The following is an 18,481-nucleotide window of genomic DNA, read 5'->3' on the forward strand; positions in this document are numbered from 1 at the left end:
CTTTATATATTCAGGATACAAGTCCTTTATCATATATATGATAAATTGTCTTGTATTCCATTCTAAATTGTCTTTTCGCGTCTTGATAGTGTCCTTTGAAACATGAGAGTTTTTCATTTTGATGAAGCCCAATTTTATTTATTTTTTGTTTCTCATGTTTTTGGTGTCATATCTAAGAATCCATTTCCAAATGCATGGTTATGAAGATTCACCCCTGTTGTTTCCTCTGAGACTCTTTTATAGTGCTAGCACTGACACTAGGTCGATTCATTTTTATTTAATTGTTGTGTATGTTTCGAGGTACAGGTTCAACTTCATTCTTTCCATGTGGCTATCCAACTGTCCCAGCACCCTTCGTTGAAAAGACCATTCTTTCCTCCGTTGAATGGTCTTGGCCCTCTTGTTAAAATCAGTTGACCGTATCAATTACTCTATGACAAAGGAGGCAAAAATATGTAGTGGGGAAAAGACCATCTCTTCAACAAATGGTGCTGGGAAAACTGGAGAGCTACATGTAAAAGAATGAAACTGGACCATTTTCTCATACCACACATAAAATAAAATGGATGAAAACCTGAATGTGAAACCCAAAACCATAAAGATCTTAGAAGAGAACACAGGCAGTAAATTTCTCTGACATCAACCATGCAGCACTTTACTAGATGCATCTTCTTCGAAGGCAAGGGAAACAAAAATAAACTATTGGGACTACATCAGAATAAAAGGCTTTTTTTTTTTTTTTTTTTAAGATTTTATTTATTTATTTGACAGAGCGAGACAGCCAGCGAGAGAGGGAACACAAGCAGGGGGAGTGGGAGAGGAAGAAGCAGGTTCATAGCAGAGGAGCCCTATGTGGGGCTCAGTCCCAGAACACTGGGATCATGCCCTGAGCCGAAGGCAGACGCTTAACGACTGTGCCACCCAGGCGCCCCCAGAATAAAAGGCTTTTGCACAGTGAAGGAAACCATCAACAAAACAAAGAGACAACCTATTGAATGGGAGAAGATATTTGCAAATGGTATATCTAAAAAGGGGTTAATATCCAAAATACATAAAGAACTTACACAACTCAACACCAAAAATATCAAATAATCCAATTAAAAAATGGGCAGAGGACCTGAGGAGACATTTCTCCAAAGAAGACATACTGACGGCCAACAGATGCATGAAAAGATGTTCAGCATCATGAATCATCGGGAAATGTAGATGAAAACCATAGTAAGATAGCACTTCATACCTGTCCGAATGGCTAAAATAAAAAACACAAGAAATAACAAGTGTTGGCAAGGATGTGGAGAAAAAGGAACCCTCATACACTGTTGGTGGGAATGTAAATTGGTACAGCCTCTGTGGAAAACAGTATAGAGTTTAAAAAATTAAAAATAGAACTACCATATGATCCAGTAACTCCACTACTGGGTAATGTAACCAAAGAACATGAAAACACTAATTCGAAAAGATACATGCACCCTTGTGTTTACTGCAGGATTATTTACAATAGCCAAGATCTGCAAGCAGCCTAAGTGTCCATCAGTAGATGAATGGCTAAGGAAGATGTGGGGTGTGTCTGTGTGAGTATATGTATACAATGGAATATTATGCAGACATAAAAAAAAAGATGAGATTGTGCCATTTGAGACAACATGGATGGACCTAGAGGGTATTATGCCAAGTGAAATAAATCGAACTGAGAAAGACAAATACCATATGATTTCACTCATGTGGAATCTAAAAAAACAAATCGATACACAAAGAAGCAGAATCAGACCTATAAATACAGACAGCAAACTGATGGTTGCTACAGGGGAATGGGCAAAATTGGGTGAGGGAGGGTGGGAGATAGAAGCTTCCGGTTATGGAATGAATAAGATATGGGAATAAAAGGCACAGCATGGGGAGTAGAGTCAGTGGTATGGGAATGGGATGCTAGCTAGCTACACTTGTGGGGAGCACAGCAGAATGTAGAAAACACCGTGTGCTACACCTGAAACTAATGTAACATTGTGCGTCAACTAAATTCAAATATAATTAAAAAATAATTTTAGGTTTGCATTGAAAAAATAGTACACTGTCCTCCTTCACTTAGAAAATTAACACGAAATATCCTGGAACACACATAAAAAGGTATATATAATAAAAGCCCTGTTTACAAAATGGAAAGGTAAAAAATAAATAATAAAATAGGGCAACCAGGGGCACCTGGGTGTCTCAGCCGCTTAAGTATCTGCCTTTGGCTCAGGTCATAATTCCAGAGTCCCAGGATCGAGCCGCATGGGGCTCCCTGCTCAGTGGGGAGTCTGCTGCTCCCTCTGCCCCTTACTCTGCTCATGCTTTCTCTCTCTCTCAAATAAATAAATAAAAATCTTTAAAAAAGATATTAAAATAATAACAAATAAAATAGGGGCACCTGGGTGGTGCAGTCAGTTGAGTGACCGACTCTTGGTTTCTGCTCAGGTATGATTTCAGGGTTGTGGGATTCAACCCCATTGGGCTCTGTTATAGTTTTATAGTTAGTTCTCTGAGAACCATAAACACCTCCACCCAAGATACATGTTAGCAATCATCTTTCAAACATGTGGCCCACTTACATACATCTGAAGGGTCTCAAGACTCTGTTTTACTAGACGGTAGTAAAGAACCTCATCTGAATGGCCGCTGGCCCCTCAAGGTCCTGGAAGCCCTGCTTCCAAATTTCTTAAAGACTTAACGCTCTAACACCCACTAACTAAAAAGTATAATCAGTCACTCCTCACAATCCCAGTGCAGCTCTTTCTGCCTACAGGTTCTGTCCCTGTGCTTTAATAAAACGTCTCAAGAATTCTTTTCTTGACCATTCACTCCTAGCCTCACACAGTCCTCCTTGCAAGAAAAAAATTTTTGGTAACTATATGATGTGGTTTTGGAATATAGGTGAGGTTCGGTGGGGTGGGGTCTGGAGCCGACGACCAAGGAAGAATTCTTGAGATGTCTTTGGTGCAAAATGGTGGTTTTATTAAAGCATGGGGTGTCCCCGTGGGTAGAAAGAGCGGTTGCACCGGGGTCTTGAGGAATGGTGATTACATACAAGAAGGAAAAGGGAGGTTTCAAAAGGGTTTTCATATGTTAAGAGGACTGACCTACCAGATACCTACTAGATACCAGAGGCCTTGCCCGGGTCAGGTTAAGGTGGTTTTTCCCTTTGGCAAGGTTTTAACAGTATATAGTTGGGAGATTCCTGGAAGAATGTCACCCATGTCCCACCCAAGGTGGGGGTGTAGGGGGAGGTTGCTGTCAGCTTATCTTTGTCTTCAGGCAGCCTTTGGCTCCCTCATCATATATATATATGATGACAGATGTTAACTAGACTTATTGTGGTAATAATTTGCAATATATACAAATGTCAAATCATTATGTTGTACACTTGAAACTAGTATTTTATATGTCAGTTATGCCTTAATTAAAAAATAAAACAAGAATAGGAACTTTTTTAAGGGGGCGCCTGGGTGGCACAGCGGTTAAGCGCCTGCCTTCGGCTCAGGGCGTGATCCCGGCGTTCCGGGATCGAGCCCCACATCAGGCTCCTCTGCTGGGAGCCTGCTTCTTCCTCTCCCACTCCCCCTGCTTGTGTTCCCTCTCTCGCTGGCTGTCTCTATCTCTGTCAAATAAATAAATAAAATCTTTAAAAAAAAAAAAAAGGAACTTTTTTAAGAAGGTCAGTTCTAAGATTTATGGAATGTTAAAAAGCCAGAAGAAACCCTAGAGATTTTGTAGAACTCCAGGCCTCTCTTAACACATGAGGAAACCTCCAGAGAAGTTTCAGAGCTGAGACGGGTAGTCTGTAACAGTCCTGGGCTAGAATGGGGATCCCCTGACTTCTAGTTCAGTATTCTTCCTCCTATACTAAGCTGGTCGCACAAATCTTGGTGTTAAAAGGGACGTAAAGTCATTTCCCGGGAGCACTTAGAGAATATGTAACCAAAAAAAAAAAAAAAAAAAAAAGTTACTTTCTGGAATACAGTGACCAAAGTAGAAGACATCTGGTTTATATGTATCAGGTAGGACCACATTCAGAATTTACATAAAACTAACTGTGTATTGTCGTAAGATCTCCAGAAACTACCTTTATTCAGTCAATTGGGCTAGAATTTAACAACTCAGTCATAACTACTCCACTCCTTTTATTTACAAATGAGGCACTTGTGAATCCATTTGCAGATAACTTCCCAGAGGAGCAATTTGAGGTAAGCCAAAATTCACACTGCTAGTGAATGAAGAGTCTAGATTAGATGCCAGTCCAGACCCCCTGACTCCTGGCTAATATTCTATTACGTCAGGCTACTGCTTGATTTTATGAAGCACCTATTTTACCGGTCTGGACATTAGAGACTATTAGAAGTGTCTCCAAAACAGAAAACCCTGGCAAAAGAATATCCCTTGACCAACAATCTTTTTAAAAGATTTTATGTATTTGAGAGAGACCGAGCAAGCCAGCTTGCAGGCACGCACATGCCTGGGGTGGGGGGTGGGGCAGAGGGCCTAGCCCTGAGCCTGATCTCACAGCCCAGAGATCGTGGGAAAAGTGCTTCTTACAAAAGGGCAGTTGCCAAATACAGAGACCTCTGCAACATTTACTTGTTTTTTCTTAAAGTGAAAGGGGTGAGATCCAAGGAACCAAGGCAGTAGATGTGATGTAGGAAAGATGTTAAGGTTCGAAGCCAATGGCCAAGAAAGAATTCTTGAGACGCCTTTCATGCAAAAAGGTGGTTTGATTAAAGCACGGGGATGGTACTTGTGGGCAGAAAGAGCTTCACTGGGGTCATGAAGAGTGGCCTATTATATACTTGGAAATTGTGAGGGGGTTATTCTAGGGAATTTGGAAGCAGGGTTTCCAGGTCCTTGAGGGATCTAGGTATTGTTGGTAAAAGGTCATTTATTACTGTCTAATAAAACCTTAGTCATGAGACCCTTCAGATGTCTGTCAGTAGGTCATATGCTTGGGGGATGATTGCCAACATATGTATTTTGGGGGTTAGAGAAAATGGAGGTTCCCAAAGGAATTTTTTATATGTTAAAGTAGACTTAACAGGATCCTGAGGGTTGGGCTACGATTGCCTTTTCCCCTTGGGAAACTGTTAACATTGAGGCAGCTGAGTTCCTAGAGGAATGTCACTCTGTTTCAAGGACTTGTCAGTGGGCTGTAAGTAGTAAGGAAATTTAATTTTTTCTTCTGCCTCTGTTTCTCACATCAGATGGACCAATGAAGAGCACCTCCAAGTTATTTTAGGAACTAGAGCAACAAAACTCAAAGCTAACATTTCCAACAAAATTCTTCTAGCAACTTAACTATGGGTTGTCTTGTGGGTTACCACCACCCCCACTCCCCCCTTAGTGGAGAAGCATGACTTAACTCCTGCAAACCTCAACAAGAAACACCTTAGAACTCCTCAGCAAGACTCCCTCTTGTTGAGGGACTCCTCAACAAGAAACACCTTAGAACATAAGTTTTGAATCACACCTGTCTTCCTGCAAAGCTCAGAGATGGAATGAGGCAAATACCCACAAAAACCCAACAACAAAAACTTCAAACGAGGACAACGATTTGTCCGAAAGTGCCGGGGCTGGAAAGGCTGGGAGACCATAAAACATAAAATACAGCTGTGTATTCAGGTCCCAGTTCGTGTTAATATATGGGACAACCAGATAGTTTAAACCTCTGTGGCAAAGCCCGTTTCTCTATTTATATAGACAGACAGAACCTAGCACTGCTCTGTTTATAGCTGTCAATACACTGCTTTATCCTTTACGATCTATTTGCCACATTGGGCTGAAACCACCAAACCAAGTTTTTCCACTAAGGCTAAGAACACTGCATCCATGCCTGGATGGGAAGCTTATCGCACATTTACACTCACACATACCAAGCCTGTCAGCCCTTGGGAGTCCGCTTCCAGCTCTCCACTTATTCTGTGCCACTGTGTCTTTTATATGTATTCTTGCACAGTTTTCCTCTCATTCTAAACGCAGTAAGAATCTCAACACATTCAGACCTGGTTCTGGTTACCCGGTAGTAGTATTTGTGTGCTATTAAACAGGAGACCAGGGGCATCTGGGTGGCTCAGTCAATTAAGCGTCCGCCTTAGGCCCAGGTCATGATCCCGGCATCCTGGGATTGAGTCCCACATCAGGCTTCCTGCTCAGCAGGAGGTCTCCTCCCTCTGTGCTCGCTCTCTCTAAATAAATAAAAATCTTCTTAAAAAGATAAAAATAAACAGCAAAATCACAGAACAAGTGCACAGGCTGGGGTTATAGGGTAGGAAACAGATAGAAAAACACTGATGTGCAGATTTCACCAGAAACCTGAAGTATCCACCTCGTAAGTCTGTAGCAGGCTACCTGCCATCACCGCTATTCTTAGAACCCAAAGCAGGGCCAGCGGTGTTACTTTTGAACTGGGGTCCTTGTTTATCTCTCCCCTCCCTAGGTCAACAGGTCGCAGCCTCAGTTTCATATTATAGTCCTTCGGGTGCTTTTAAAAGTGTCTGCTGATACCCATGCCTTGCCTGCACCTTTCTGGTTTAATTGGTTTGGTTAGACTCGAGCATTCGTATGTCCATCAAGCTTTCCTGGTTACTTCAGTGTGCAGCCAAGGTTGAGAACTTCAGCTTTGGATACTTTCTCTGTTAAGGAACGTACTATTTTAAGATAGCCCATTCTATTTTTAAACAGTTCTCATTGTTACACATTTCTGTCTTGTGTTGAAGACTTAATATAAGGATTTTCTCGTACTTTGGATGTTTAAAAACCAACTAACCAAATTATAGTTTTTATTCAAATGATAAACGTGTGTATTACATAAAATATATGCTGTGCCTATATGCATTGTGTCCTACCTTAGAGCCATATAGTTTATCATTTTTAATAGATTGCCAAAATTTCCCTGTATTTTGTCCTTCTCCTTATTGCTAAGATTTATAGAGGACACTCTTTTTCTTTTCCCCTCTATTCCAGAGTTCCTCAGATGCTGCCTATTTGGCCCGGCATGTTGGTTTGCGTGTGGGAGTCCCAAAAGAGATCCCAGCTCTCACTGTTAACAGACTTTGCGGCTCTGGTTTCCAGTCCATTGTGAGTGGATGTCAGGTATGGGCAACGTTTTACTGCTCTGAAAATATGTTAAAAGCTGTAGGAGGAAATGGCCCCACTTCAATAAAACACTGTAGGTTTTTGTTCTATAGTGCTTTATTAGGAAAGGTCAGTATTTGATTTTTCTTGGAAAAGTATTCACAGGAAGAAAATAGTTTCTTTTTTTTTTTTTAAGATTTTATTTATTCGACAGAGATAGAGACAGCCAGCGAGAGAGGGAACACAAGCAGGGGGAGTGGGAGAGGAAGAAGCAGGCTCCTAGCGGAAGAGCCTGATGTGGGGCTTGATCCCATAACGCTGGGATCACGCCCTGAGCCGCTGTGCCACCCAGGCGCCCCAAGAAAATAGTTTCTTAAAAGCTATTCACAGATCTTTGAAGACATGTTAAATGGAATAAGTGAGTCACAGAAGGACAAGTACTGTACGATTTCATTTACACGAGTAGTCAGATTCATAGAGACAGAAAGTAGGATGGTGGTTGCTGGGGCTGGGGGAGGAGAGAATGAGGAGTTCGTGTTTAATGGGTACTGAGCTTCACCTTGCAAAGCCGAGAAGATGTCTGGCGATGAACGGTGGATGGTCACACAACAATGTGAATGTACTTAATGAACTGTACACTTAAAATTGGTTACAATGGTAAATTTTTAGTTACGTATATTTTATCACAGTTTTTTTTGAAGTTAATAATGACTGTCATTTTTATCGAGTGCTTCCTATGTACCTGACCTATGCTAGATTTACATTCAGTATCTCACTTAATCTTCACAACCATCCAGTGAGGCAAGAACTATCACTATTCCCATTTAACAGGCAAGGAAACAGACCAGTAAGGTTACTAAGTCATAGAGGCAGAACTTGAACCCAGGTCTGAGAGTTCCCTGTGTGGCAGTGTGGAACACTGAATAAAGACTATAAGGCTAGGAAGAGAGTTGAAGGATTTAGGGGATGATAAGAAATGTATTCCTTTTTAAGGGATGGATACTTGGGCAAATACATTTGTTCCCTTGAGTACAGGGAAAAGGGATACAGTGAAATCCAATTTTATTTGTCCAGGTCTTAATTTTTTTTTTTACAGAATGAAGGACATGGACATATGGTAATGAATAAATCATTTTCATGTTAATTTATTTTTATAACGATATATCTGAAACAGTGGTCCTGATTTTCCTAGCAGTCACTGTGAACACTGGGCTCTGGAGGCTTGTTACTTGCTGCTTTTCTGAGAAATGCAAATAGTGGAAAGCGTTAGAAGGATGAAATGGGTCTCTTTTTATGAACCTCCTCAGTTAACCCAGTTCTTGGAAGTCTGTGGTCTGCTTCAGACTCCTCCATTAATGGGATAAATTCTACTTCTGTCTTTTTAAAGGATTTATTCTTTATCATCAGCTAACAATCTGTATATTATGCCAAGCATTAATACCTCTTGCTGATTTTCAAGATTTATATTGAGGGTAAGAATTATCATTCCTTGCCAAAACGTAGGTAGAATTTGTCACTTTTGTGCACACGATTGAACTCTGTTAGGTTTTTGTCCCCTTGTCTCTTGGGAATGGATGCTGTGGCGTTTGCTTTACAATCACTTGACAGCTGTTTCCTTCTGAGACTGTAAATCTCTAAATTTACCATTAGTTTACTGCTTAATATGTACCTCTGCCACAGTAAAAGGTTTTTGGTTGTTGTTGCTCATTTGTTTTCAAACAGGAGATTTGTGTTAAAGATGCTGAAGTTGTCTTGTGCGGAGGAACTGAAAGCATGAGCCAGTCTCCCTACTGTGTCAGAAACATACGTTTTGGAACCAAGTTTGGATCAGATCTCAAGGTTGGAACCATTCAAATGTTTAAAAATTGTTGTGCTATTATGCTAATAATTGCAATGACACCATTTTGGGAGAGAGAAAACAAACAAATTTCGTTAATAGGGGATTGACAAGATACGAATGATTTGAAATTTGTAAGATATTTCAAAACCCCAGTTTGGTTTTTAGTTTTAACATTTTAACCCACATTTTAAAATCCACATAGACTTTATCTCAGCACGCCTCTCCCCAGGGAGAGGAATTAATACCTGGGGAGACAGAGGAAGGGAAGAGGCAGATCAAAAAGATAGGCAGAGGTTGAAGTAATTAATTTCTCTACTGAATAAATGGCAAACCAGGTAATTAAATCTTTACCATGATTTATGGAAGTTTTATTACTGGAGCAATCTCCATTAAATAGATATTTCTTCATCACAGAAAATGTTCTCGTCTTGTTTTGTTTTGTTTTTAAATTTTTTTAAAAAACATTCTCTTTGAATACAGACGATACTGTCCTAAATCAGTCAGATGAAAACTGATCTTGACATCTTTGAGAGCTACGGCAAGGGAATGACGGTACTGATAATAGAACGCTAGTGTGCTGTCCCTCCCATGTGGAAGGGCTAATGACATTGTCTGTTAGCATTTTCCAACAGGCAATGACTGGTTTACACTGTTCACCCAGTTCGTCCCCTAGCCTTTTTGAAATTTGGAAAGAATAAGACTTAGAAAATACGAGATAGTATTTTGGACACCAAGTATATATGAGAACACCTTGGAAAAGATAGGTCAGTGACTCAAAGGTGAGGAGGCAGTGGAGAAGACACGCAAAGGGCATACTTACCAAGACTCACTCACTGGATAGTAAGTAACAACTTTTCTGTTCCTCAAGGAGCCGGTGCTGGCTTCCCTTCCATCTCACAGTAGCTGACGGAACCGGCTGTTCCTGTCCCTGAAGGAGCTCAGGCACACTCTTCCTGGACAGCGGTGGTTCACAGAGGTGGCTACAGGGAAACGTTGCATGAGGACCCGGCGTTTGGTTTCTTACCAAATGTAGCCTTCGGGGTTTCGTTTCTGATTGTAGGATAACTTCCTGTGTCCTTTCCCTGCACATTTAGCACTGTCGTCTCTCTTTAGAGCCCTACAGATAGAGAGAGAGGAGAATGTGTGCATTTGCTTATGGCATTGGGTGTTTTTAAAAATGTCCCAGAACCAAAGATGAATAGTAGTAATAGTAAATGCTATCAGAAAATCTAATTTTACTTTCATTGATTGGAACTATTAATTATTTAAATGTAAAGATACTACGGCATATTACTTTCAGAAGATATGCTATATTTTATTTTATTTTATTAATAATTTATTATGTTAGTCACCATACAGTACACCCTTAGTTTTTGATGTAGTGTTCCATGATTCATTATTTGCGTATAACACCCAGTGCTCCATGCAATACGTGCCCTCCTTAATAACCATCACCGGTCTATCCCAGTCCCCCCACCCCCCTCCCCTCTGAAGCCCTCAGTTTGTTTCCCAGAGTCCATAGTCTCTCATGGTTCATTCCCCCTTCTGTTTACCCCCCCTTCATTCTTCCCTTCCTTTTCCTACCTATCTTCCTATTTCTTATGTTCCATAAATGAGTGAAACCACATGATTGTCTTTCTCTGCTTGACTTATTTCACTTAGCATAATCTCCTCCAGTCCTGTCCATGTTGCTGCAAATGGGTAATCGTTCTTTCTGATGGCTGAGTGATATTCCATTGTATATATGGACCACATCAGAAGATATGCTTTAACGAATCACTTTATTATTCATGTCTTTTAATAGATGGAAGATGCTTTGTGGTCAGGATTAACAGATGAGCATATCCGACTCCCCATGGGAATCACTGCAGAGAATCTTGCTGCAAAACATAATATAAGCAGAGAAGACTGTGACAAGTATGCCCTCCAGTCACAGCAAAGGTGGAAAGCTGGTCAGTGAGATTGGATGTTAGAAATACCTACAGAAGAAAACTAGGGAGGGGGGTGGGTGAGATGGGTGGAGGGAGTCAAAGGTGATAAAATAAAGTAAGTCCTAAAATAAAGGTTTTAAACTGAGTCCCGGGGATATAATGTGCAGCATGGTGACCATAGTTAATAACACTGTAGCACGTATTTGAAGTCACAGTAGAGTAGATCCTAAAAGTTCTCATCACAAGAAAAAAAATTTGTGCAGCTATGTATGGAAACAAATGTTACTAGACTTAAGTGGTGATCATTTTGCAATCCTGTATACACAAATATCAAATCATTGTGTTGCATACCTGAAACTAATATAATGTATGTCAGTTATACCTCGGTCTAAAAAATAGAGAAGATTTTTGTCGTTTTCAGATTATAATATTCATATAATAATATTTGTTTAAAATTATACCTTTTGAAAAATCACATTGTTTCGTCATTCCTTTGTTTTTAGATGAGTAGATATTCTCTTAATGATTGCAAAATTAACCAGAAATTTCTCTTTTGAAATATAGTAATGCTACTTAAAAAGTGGCATTGTTAATTGACCGTTATCTGGCCACTTGAATTTTGTCCTGAACTGGTTCTGATGTCAGTAGAACACTCTACTCTGAGGGCTCTGATACGCTGTGAGAGACGACGGCTCATGGGGGCTGCTGGGACAGAGAGGGTGTTCTCTGTGCGGCATGTCCTGTTCACAAGGAAGGGATGCTGTGTTTGGAAAGGACCCACTGGGTATTCTTTCGTGCCTTCCTCCTCCCATTCCTAATTGAGAATCATTGCACCCTGACTCGAAGACTCAGAACTGTCCATAGCCAGAGCTCCAGTGCCCTTGGGGTAACACTCCCCACTACTGCCAGACCAGTCCAAAGTGGGCAACATGACAGTGTGGTGAGTTGAAGACATTTGTTAGTCTCCTGAAAAAGATTTTTTATTTTTTATTTATTTATTTTTTAAGGATTTTAAATTAATTAATTTATTTGAGAGAGACCACGAGCAGGGAGGAGGGGCAGAGGGAGAGGGAGAAGCAAGCTCCCCGCCGAGCACAGAGCCTGATACGGGACTTGATCCCAGTGACCAGAGCCGAAGGCAGATACCCAACCGACCGAGCCACCGAGGAGCCCTGAAAAAGATTTTTTAAACTAAACTATTATAAATGAGCAATAACGCTTCTATAGGGGTGTTAAATACTTGGCATAGTGAGAATAAAGTCCATCTTAGCATTTCAGAGGGAGAAGTGGGATGCAGCCGATGCCAGCCAGCTCATCCTCTGTGTTTTTCAGTTACACATTTAAAGTGGGAGGGTGCTGGTCCAGAGGCCAGGAGGCATCAGTTCTCTTTGTACCTTGGCCACATGCAAGTTATCTGACCTCAGCCAAGTCATTTATTCACTGGGCATCTGTACAATAGAAATAAAAAAGATTTGCCTCCCCTTTTCCCCTAAGAGTTCTTGTGAAAACCAAATAAGGGAAGTGTGTAGCCTGCTGTAAAGGGATATCAGGAGTAAGGTGGTCTCACTCCTGGCGTATCCTGTTTTTGAAGTGGTAGGTTACTGTAGTCCATTCTAGTCAGTGGAGGTGGAGGTAGGTCAGCTGTTTCACTTAGAACTATGTCCGTAATCGTTCATAGAATTTCTTCGGTTTGCTTTAAATTTCTTCGGTTTGTCATTAAATTTCAGTCATAGATTACTTGGTGACCTAGATCGGTAATTATTCTTTTAGAGACAACTTCTTTTTTCTTACTGTGGTAAAGACATTTAACATAAACTCTACCCCCTTAAGAAAATTTTAAGTGTACGTTATTATTGTACAACTTGGTAACGTTTAAATTACTTATCTCACCCAGAGAAGTTTAAATGAGACATTAAAGTTATTTAGTGCTATTAAATCTGTAACTAACAGACAAGGACTGCTAATAGTCTAGCAATACCTTGTAAAAAAAAAATTGTAGTAAAAAAAGATCAAAATTATAATTTTAAAAAGATGCAGAATGCATTTGCATGGGTTCATGGCAGTATATTAAATTCTCCAAGAGGCAGCGTAAGTTGTACATGGAACAAAGACTTATATTAAAGTAGGCTGTGAGGAAAGGGTAGAGTAGAAATTAAATTGAAGGATGTGTTTGATTTCGTTTCTTGTATCTTCTTTTTCCCCCATTCTTACGATGGTCCTCCTATTTCAGCTAATGATGCTGGCTACTTTAATAATGAGATGGCACCAATTGAGGTGAAGACGAAGAAGGGGAAACAGACAATGCAGGTGGACGAGCATGCCCGGCCCCAGACGACCCTGGAGCAGTTACATAAACTGCCCCCAGTGTTCAAGAAAGAAGGAACCGTGACTGCAGGGAACGCCTCGGTAGGTGGCACCACAGATCATTTTGGACTCCTGCTGATGCGCTCAGTGCAAAGTTAGTCTCAGTGCAAAGTTAGTCGTGTGGTATCTTTTGGACACTTCCCATGCTAATCTTCAGCTCTGTACCTTAAACTGGCAGTGTTCATATTCTGTTCATTGGGGTTTTCATAGTCCCAAACAAAATATTCCAACTCTCATATAATACTCTTCTAGTTTCGTAGTCTTTTCACAGTATTACGAAGAATCTAGAAGGAAATCTGCTTGGTTATGATTTCAGTTTTCATGGGTTGGTGTGCTGGTTTGTTTTGTCTGATGTCTACAACTCCTCAGCTTTCTTACATCTCCCCACATCTGGACATATGCTTTTCCTGGACGTGGTTTCCGGTGTTCCCTTGGTGAGGGTGGGTTCTGTGCCTAAAACAACATGTGATCCCCCAGAGTCCTGCCAGCACTGGTTATCACCCAGACTGGTGCTGGTGCTTCCTGTCGCCCCAGTCCTGACTCTGCTCCATTAGTTCAGTCCTTGATGAACTGGGTCCTTTTGCCCTCTAGTTAATTTTCTGTTTTTGTTTCCAAGGGGGTATCTGATGGTGCTGGAGTGGTTATCATTGCTAGTGAAGAAGCTGTTAAGAAACACAACTTCACACCACTGGCAAGGATTGTGGGCTATTTTGTGTCTGGATGTGATCCCTCTATCATGGGTATTGGTAAGTTTGTAGTGACACAAACTGGTTGTGTTATGTTTCTGGAGAGAAGTCTTTGGCATTCAGATACCTGAAACAGTAGCCAAATCAAGGTCACTTATGGAGAAAAGGAGATTAGTAATCACTTACATGACTCATCTTTATGAATACCTTTGCTGGGCGCAATAGGAAAACCCAGGACTGTGTAAGCTGCTCGTGGGCAGTAATCACGTCTCAGTGTCCATTTGAGATATTTAAAACTGGCCCCCAGCGTGTAACAGAGAAGAGTTACAAGGTGCTGACCAGATGAGAGAATAGGCAAGGAGAGATCCCAGGGCCAATCGGAGATGACTGAATGCTGGGTATTCTGCATGTGGTCGCTGGTGTGTCTCATTTCCTCTTCCCACAACCCCTTTGTGAGGGAGGAAATGGAGGCTTGGGGAGGTTGCCTTGTCAAGTTCCAGATTGGTAAGTGATGGAGCCAGGATGGGAACCAGGCCTCTCTAATTCAAGTGCTCTTCTCACCGTGTTGTCTCAGAAGTCAAAGTCACAACCACCTGGCACAGCTGTAGCTTAATAGGAAAATGAATTATAGTGTATACTGACTGGCAAAGATGAGCAGGAGAACTCCCTACAAATGTGTATAGTTGACCCTTGAACAGTGTGGGGGTAGGGTTGCCAACTGTCACACAGTCGAAATCCAAGTATACCTGCTGCTTCCCCCAAAATGTAAGTCCTAATAGCCTACTTCCCCAGAAGCCTTACCCATAACATAAGCTTTTAACACGTATTTTGTATGTTATACGTAGTATACACTGTATTCTTACGGTAAATTAGAGAAAAGGAAATGTTATTAAGAAAGCTATAAGAAGGGGTGCCTGGGTGGCTCAGTCGGTTGAGCATCTGCCTTCAGCTAAGGTCTTGATCCTGGGGTCCTGGGTTCGAGTCCTACATTGGGGTCCTTGCTCAACAGGGAGCCTGTTTCTCCCTCTGCCTGCTGTTCTCCCTGCTTGTGCACTCTCTCTCTCTCTCTGACAAATAACTAAATCTTAAAAAAAAACTGTAAGAAAATACATTTATGGTATTGCACTGTATTTATCAAGAAAATCTGCATGTAAGTGGACCTGCTCAGTTCAAACTTGCGTTGTTCAGGGGCCAGTGGTGTACTCTTTCTTGGTTTGAAAATATGGATTAGAAGAGAACAAAGACCTTTTTGCTGGATGCACTCCTAGGAACCTCAGATGACACTGAATTTTAATAATTTCTGTCATCATTCTCCAGGAAACAGAATCGATGAAGAGCCTCACTTACAAAAATATTAGTGCCTGGAGGCTTTGTAATATCCCGCCTGTGCCCTCATACCCCGAAGAAAAGCCTACCCTACAGCTAGATTCAGATTCTCGGTGGGTCCAGAGATTTTTCTATGAGTTTAGGTAGGCCTTTTCCAGCTAACTAATTGGGTTTGAAAGTAGGTCCCAAGGTAAATGGGAGATAACCTGTTGCTGAGCTGAATTCTCAGAGATCCTTCAGTGTTCGCCTCAAGGTTCTCAAGTAATACCACTTGTGCTCATTTGGAACTAAGTTAATACCCAGCCATATTTGCTGGCATGTCCATATTTTGTCGCCTTCACTGTGTTTCAAATTACTTTAACCAAAACTGCAAGCTATGTAACCATCCATTAAAAGTGAATTTTTTCTGTGTTTCAGGCTTAAAAGCTTACTAGCTTTTAGCTACTCACTATCAGCAAAACACCGCTTTTGTTTTAGAGATGGAAGGTAGCTTAAAATTAAACCTCTGTATATTGGTATGGCATTTCTCACCTCAGTGTCTGGAATAGTGATTTCCCAGACCCCAAATGATCATCAAAATCTACCTATAACCCCACCCCAAAAGATTTCGTTTCAGTAGCTCTAGGGTGGAGCCTGGGGAGTATGGGTTTTTTTTAAGTGTACCTGCATCGTTTTGATGATTAATCAAATTCATCTGATATAGGTAGGTAGTTATTTTTTGGTTCTTTTTCAGTTTAACCTCATTGAATAGATTCTGATACATTAACATAGTGAAGAAAATGTAGTTTTCCTTCCTTCTCTTCCAGGGTCTGGAAGTTGGCCTTATAGTACAATGAATACCATTGTAGGGGGATTGCTTTTTTCCTCAGGGCTTGAACAGAGCCATAAATGCCAAATGTCCCAGCGTCAGATGTCCCTTCAACCAGACAGCTGTCTGTCAGTTGTATGGGATTAAACAGGTAACTACATGGAGTGCCCCAAATGAATAAATAAGGGAGAGTGGTTATTGAGAGTGGGGATTGATACATCAGTCCGATTTCTAAGAATAGTGTCCTCGGTTTATAGTTATCCAACATTAAGCAGTCCTTAACCTTGCAAGAGTAGCTGCTGACCCAGAAAACGGGGGAAAGCCAGGACTTGAGACTAGTAATGGCTCCCAGGAAGGACACGTATGGAAGGACAGCACTCCCTGGAAATCCTCAGTGGCAGCAGCAGTGGGGGGAAGCTTTGAACCTTTGCAGCTGTAGCAGCTCTGGTTTTATCTTTTATTGGGCTTTACTTGTGGAAAGGACTCCAGTGGTTAAAAAGAAAGTTAAGAACCAGTTCAAAGCACTTCTGATGAGAAGCTCATAGCCCAAAAAAAGGTGCCCAAGGTCACACAGCTATTAGTGGTAGGGCAAAAATGAGGTCTCCTTTCCCCAGCATGAATAGTGTAACTTTCTGAGTCCCAGTAAATAACAGTGTTACGGGAACAATCCTTAGGAAATCAGGTTGTGGCCCAGCCTAACAGTTGACTGTAACTAAGTTAGCAGGAATGCACTGAGTCATGCTTACCATGGATTTGAAGACAAGGAGGTGTGTTGAGTCAGCTTCTCGTTCTGTGTGTCATTGGGCCCTGTAGGATACTCCATCCCCTGACCATGCTGGCCACCTGATGCTCTAGTGTTGACTGTCTATCCTATTTTTGTGCCATAGACATAACAAAGAGAGTCTGGAACTAGATTCTATGTTAAATCGGTAGCGAGACTGAAAAGTGCTAACTGGATGTCCTTGACCAGTAGGCCGACTGTTGTCTAAAGAACATTTTAACTAGGTGACAAAAATTCCGTTGTCTTTAGATTGCATTATGCTTTTCTTGTAAAGACTGATCTCCCATTTTACCTTAGGCATGTTTATGAAACTTACTGCAGAATATTTGACTACTTAAATGTAATAGAACATACCACATATTTCTTTTTAGACATTTATGGCAATTTCATTCTCTAAGAATAGATAGTGAAGTAGTCTCTTTTGGGAAAAAATATCAGTATACTTAAAAATTACGAGCAGCATTAAACTGTTATTGGTGATCATCAGTGATCTGGGAGCTAAAGTTTCAGAAGTCTTACTAGGTAGATTTGCATTTCTGCAGTGGGGGTTTTGTTTTGTTTAAAATCTCTGCTGGTGGCATTATAAAACACTTCTTGGCTTCAGCTATCTTTTCCCTAAAGTGCATTGTGGCTTCCTGTCTTGCTGTGCCCGCGTGGAGATGCTGCTGCTGTTTTTGCCTTTTGTCCAAATGGGCCTGAAAATTCAGGGAGTGGCCGCAGTCACTTCTCTACTAGGAATGCACGTGATTTGTCTGCTTTGATGTTTGGTATGAAGCATGATCTGTAAATGACTGCAAAACCCCATAGAGGACTCCTTTGACTGTCTGAACTCTTGTTTTGTTTTTAAGATTTTATTTATTTATCTGAGAGAGAGCAAGAGAAGGAGAGCACAAGCACCAGCGGGGGCAGGGGGTTAAGTCGGGGCTCAAGTCCAGGACCCTGGGATTAATGACCCGAGCAGAAGGCATATGCTTAACCAAGGGAACCACCCAGGCGCCCTAGATGTCTGAACTCTTAAGGACATTTCTGGGAGAACTTTCCATGTGAGCCTCTCATTTACAGTTTTGCACAACCAGTTTTTCACTTTGGTTCTGTTTTCTGTTTTTTTTTTTTTATTGTCACATCATTGAATAATGTTATCAAGGTAGTAAGATTTGTGGCTACTAATAACATTACATGATCTTCCTTCCTTGTTTAGTAAAGAAGGAGAAATTTAATACTTAAGATGAAACTGATTTTGTTCTTCTATAGGTCCTGTCCCTGCTATCAATGGGGCACTGAAGAAAACAGGACAGAGTCTTAAGGACATGGATTTGGTAGAGGTACGTGTTACACTGTTTTACATGAATGAATCACCAGTGTCTATAGCATAAACGGCTTTATTTTGGTGTTTTATAGCTTTCTTGTTTCCACGTATTAGCCTTTCCAGATAATGTGCGTCAAAGCGTTACTTACCTTATGTGCTTTGGGTTGGTACTTTCCTCTACCTGATTAAGGTGCTCTATGTATATTCAAATAATTAAAACAGCTTGATTTCTCCTACTAAAATATGAATTCCTGGAAACTTCTTAGAACCTTGGGGCACCTGGGTGGCTCAGTTGATTGTGTCTGCTATCTGCTCAGGTCATGATCCCAGAGTCCTGGGAT

The 18,481-nt window shown here is 41.1% G+C and overlaps 1 protein-coding gene across 7 annotated transcripts in view; it reads left to right on the forward strand.

Annotated features, from left to right (window-relative positions):
* Positions 1-18,481, forward strand: part of ACAA2 (acetyl-CoA acyltransferase 2) — an 83,599-nt gene that overhangs the window by 10,561 nt on the left and 54,557 nt on the right. For all 7 annotated transcript variants that reach the window (XM_044382997.3, XM_044382998.3, XM_057313100.1 and 4 more), the window contains 6 exons: positions 6,988-7,116; positions 8,821-8,937; positions 10,743-10,890; positions 13,100-13,275; positions 13,850-13,979; positions 18,086-18,156. In XM_044382997.3, coding sequence (XP_044238932.3) covers positions 6,988-7,116; positions 8,821-8,937; positions 10,743-10,890; positions 13,100-13,275; positions 13,850-13,979; positions 18,086-18,156 — 771 coding nt within the window. The remainder of the gene's footprint in view (positions 1-6,987; positions 7,117-8,820; positions 8,938-10,742; positions 10,891-13,099; positions 13,276-13,849; positions 13,980-18,085; positions 18,157-18,481) is intronic.

This window comes from Ursus arctos, unplaced genomic scaffold (assembly GCF_023065955.2).
Source record: "Ursus arctos isolate Adak ecotype North America unplaced genomic scaffold, UrsArc2.0 scaffold_17, whole genome shotgun sequence".
Taxonomy (NCBI): Eukaryota; Metazoa; Chordata; class Mammalia; order Carnivora; family Ursidae; genus Ursus; species Ursus arctos.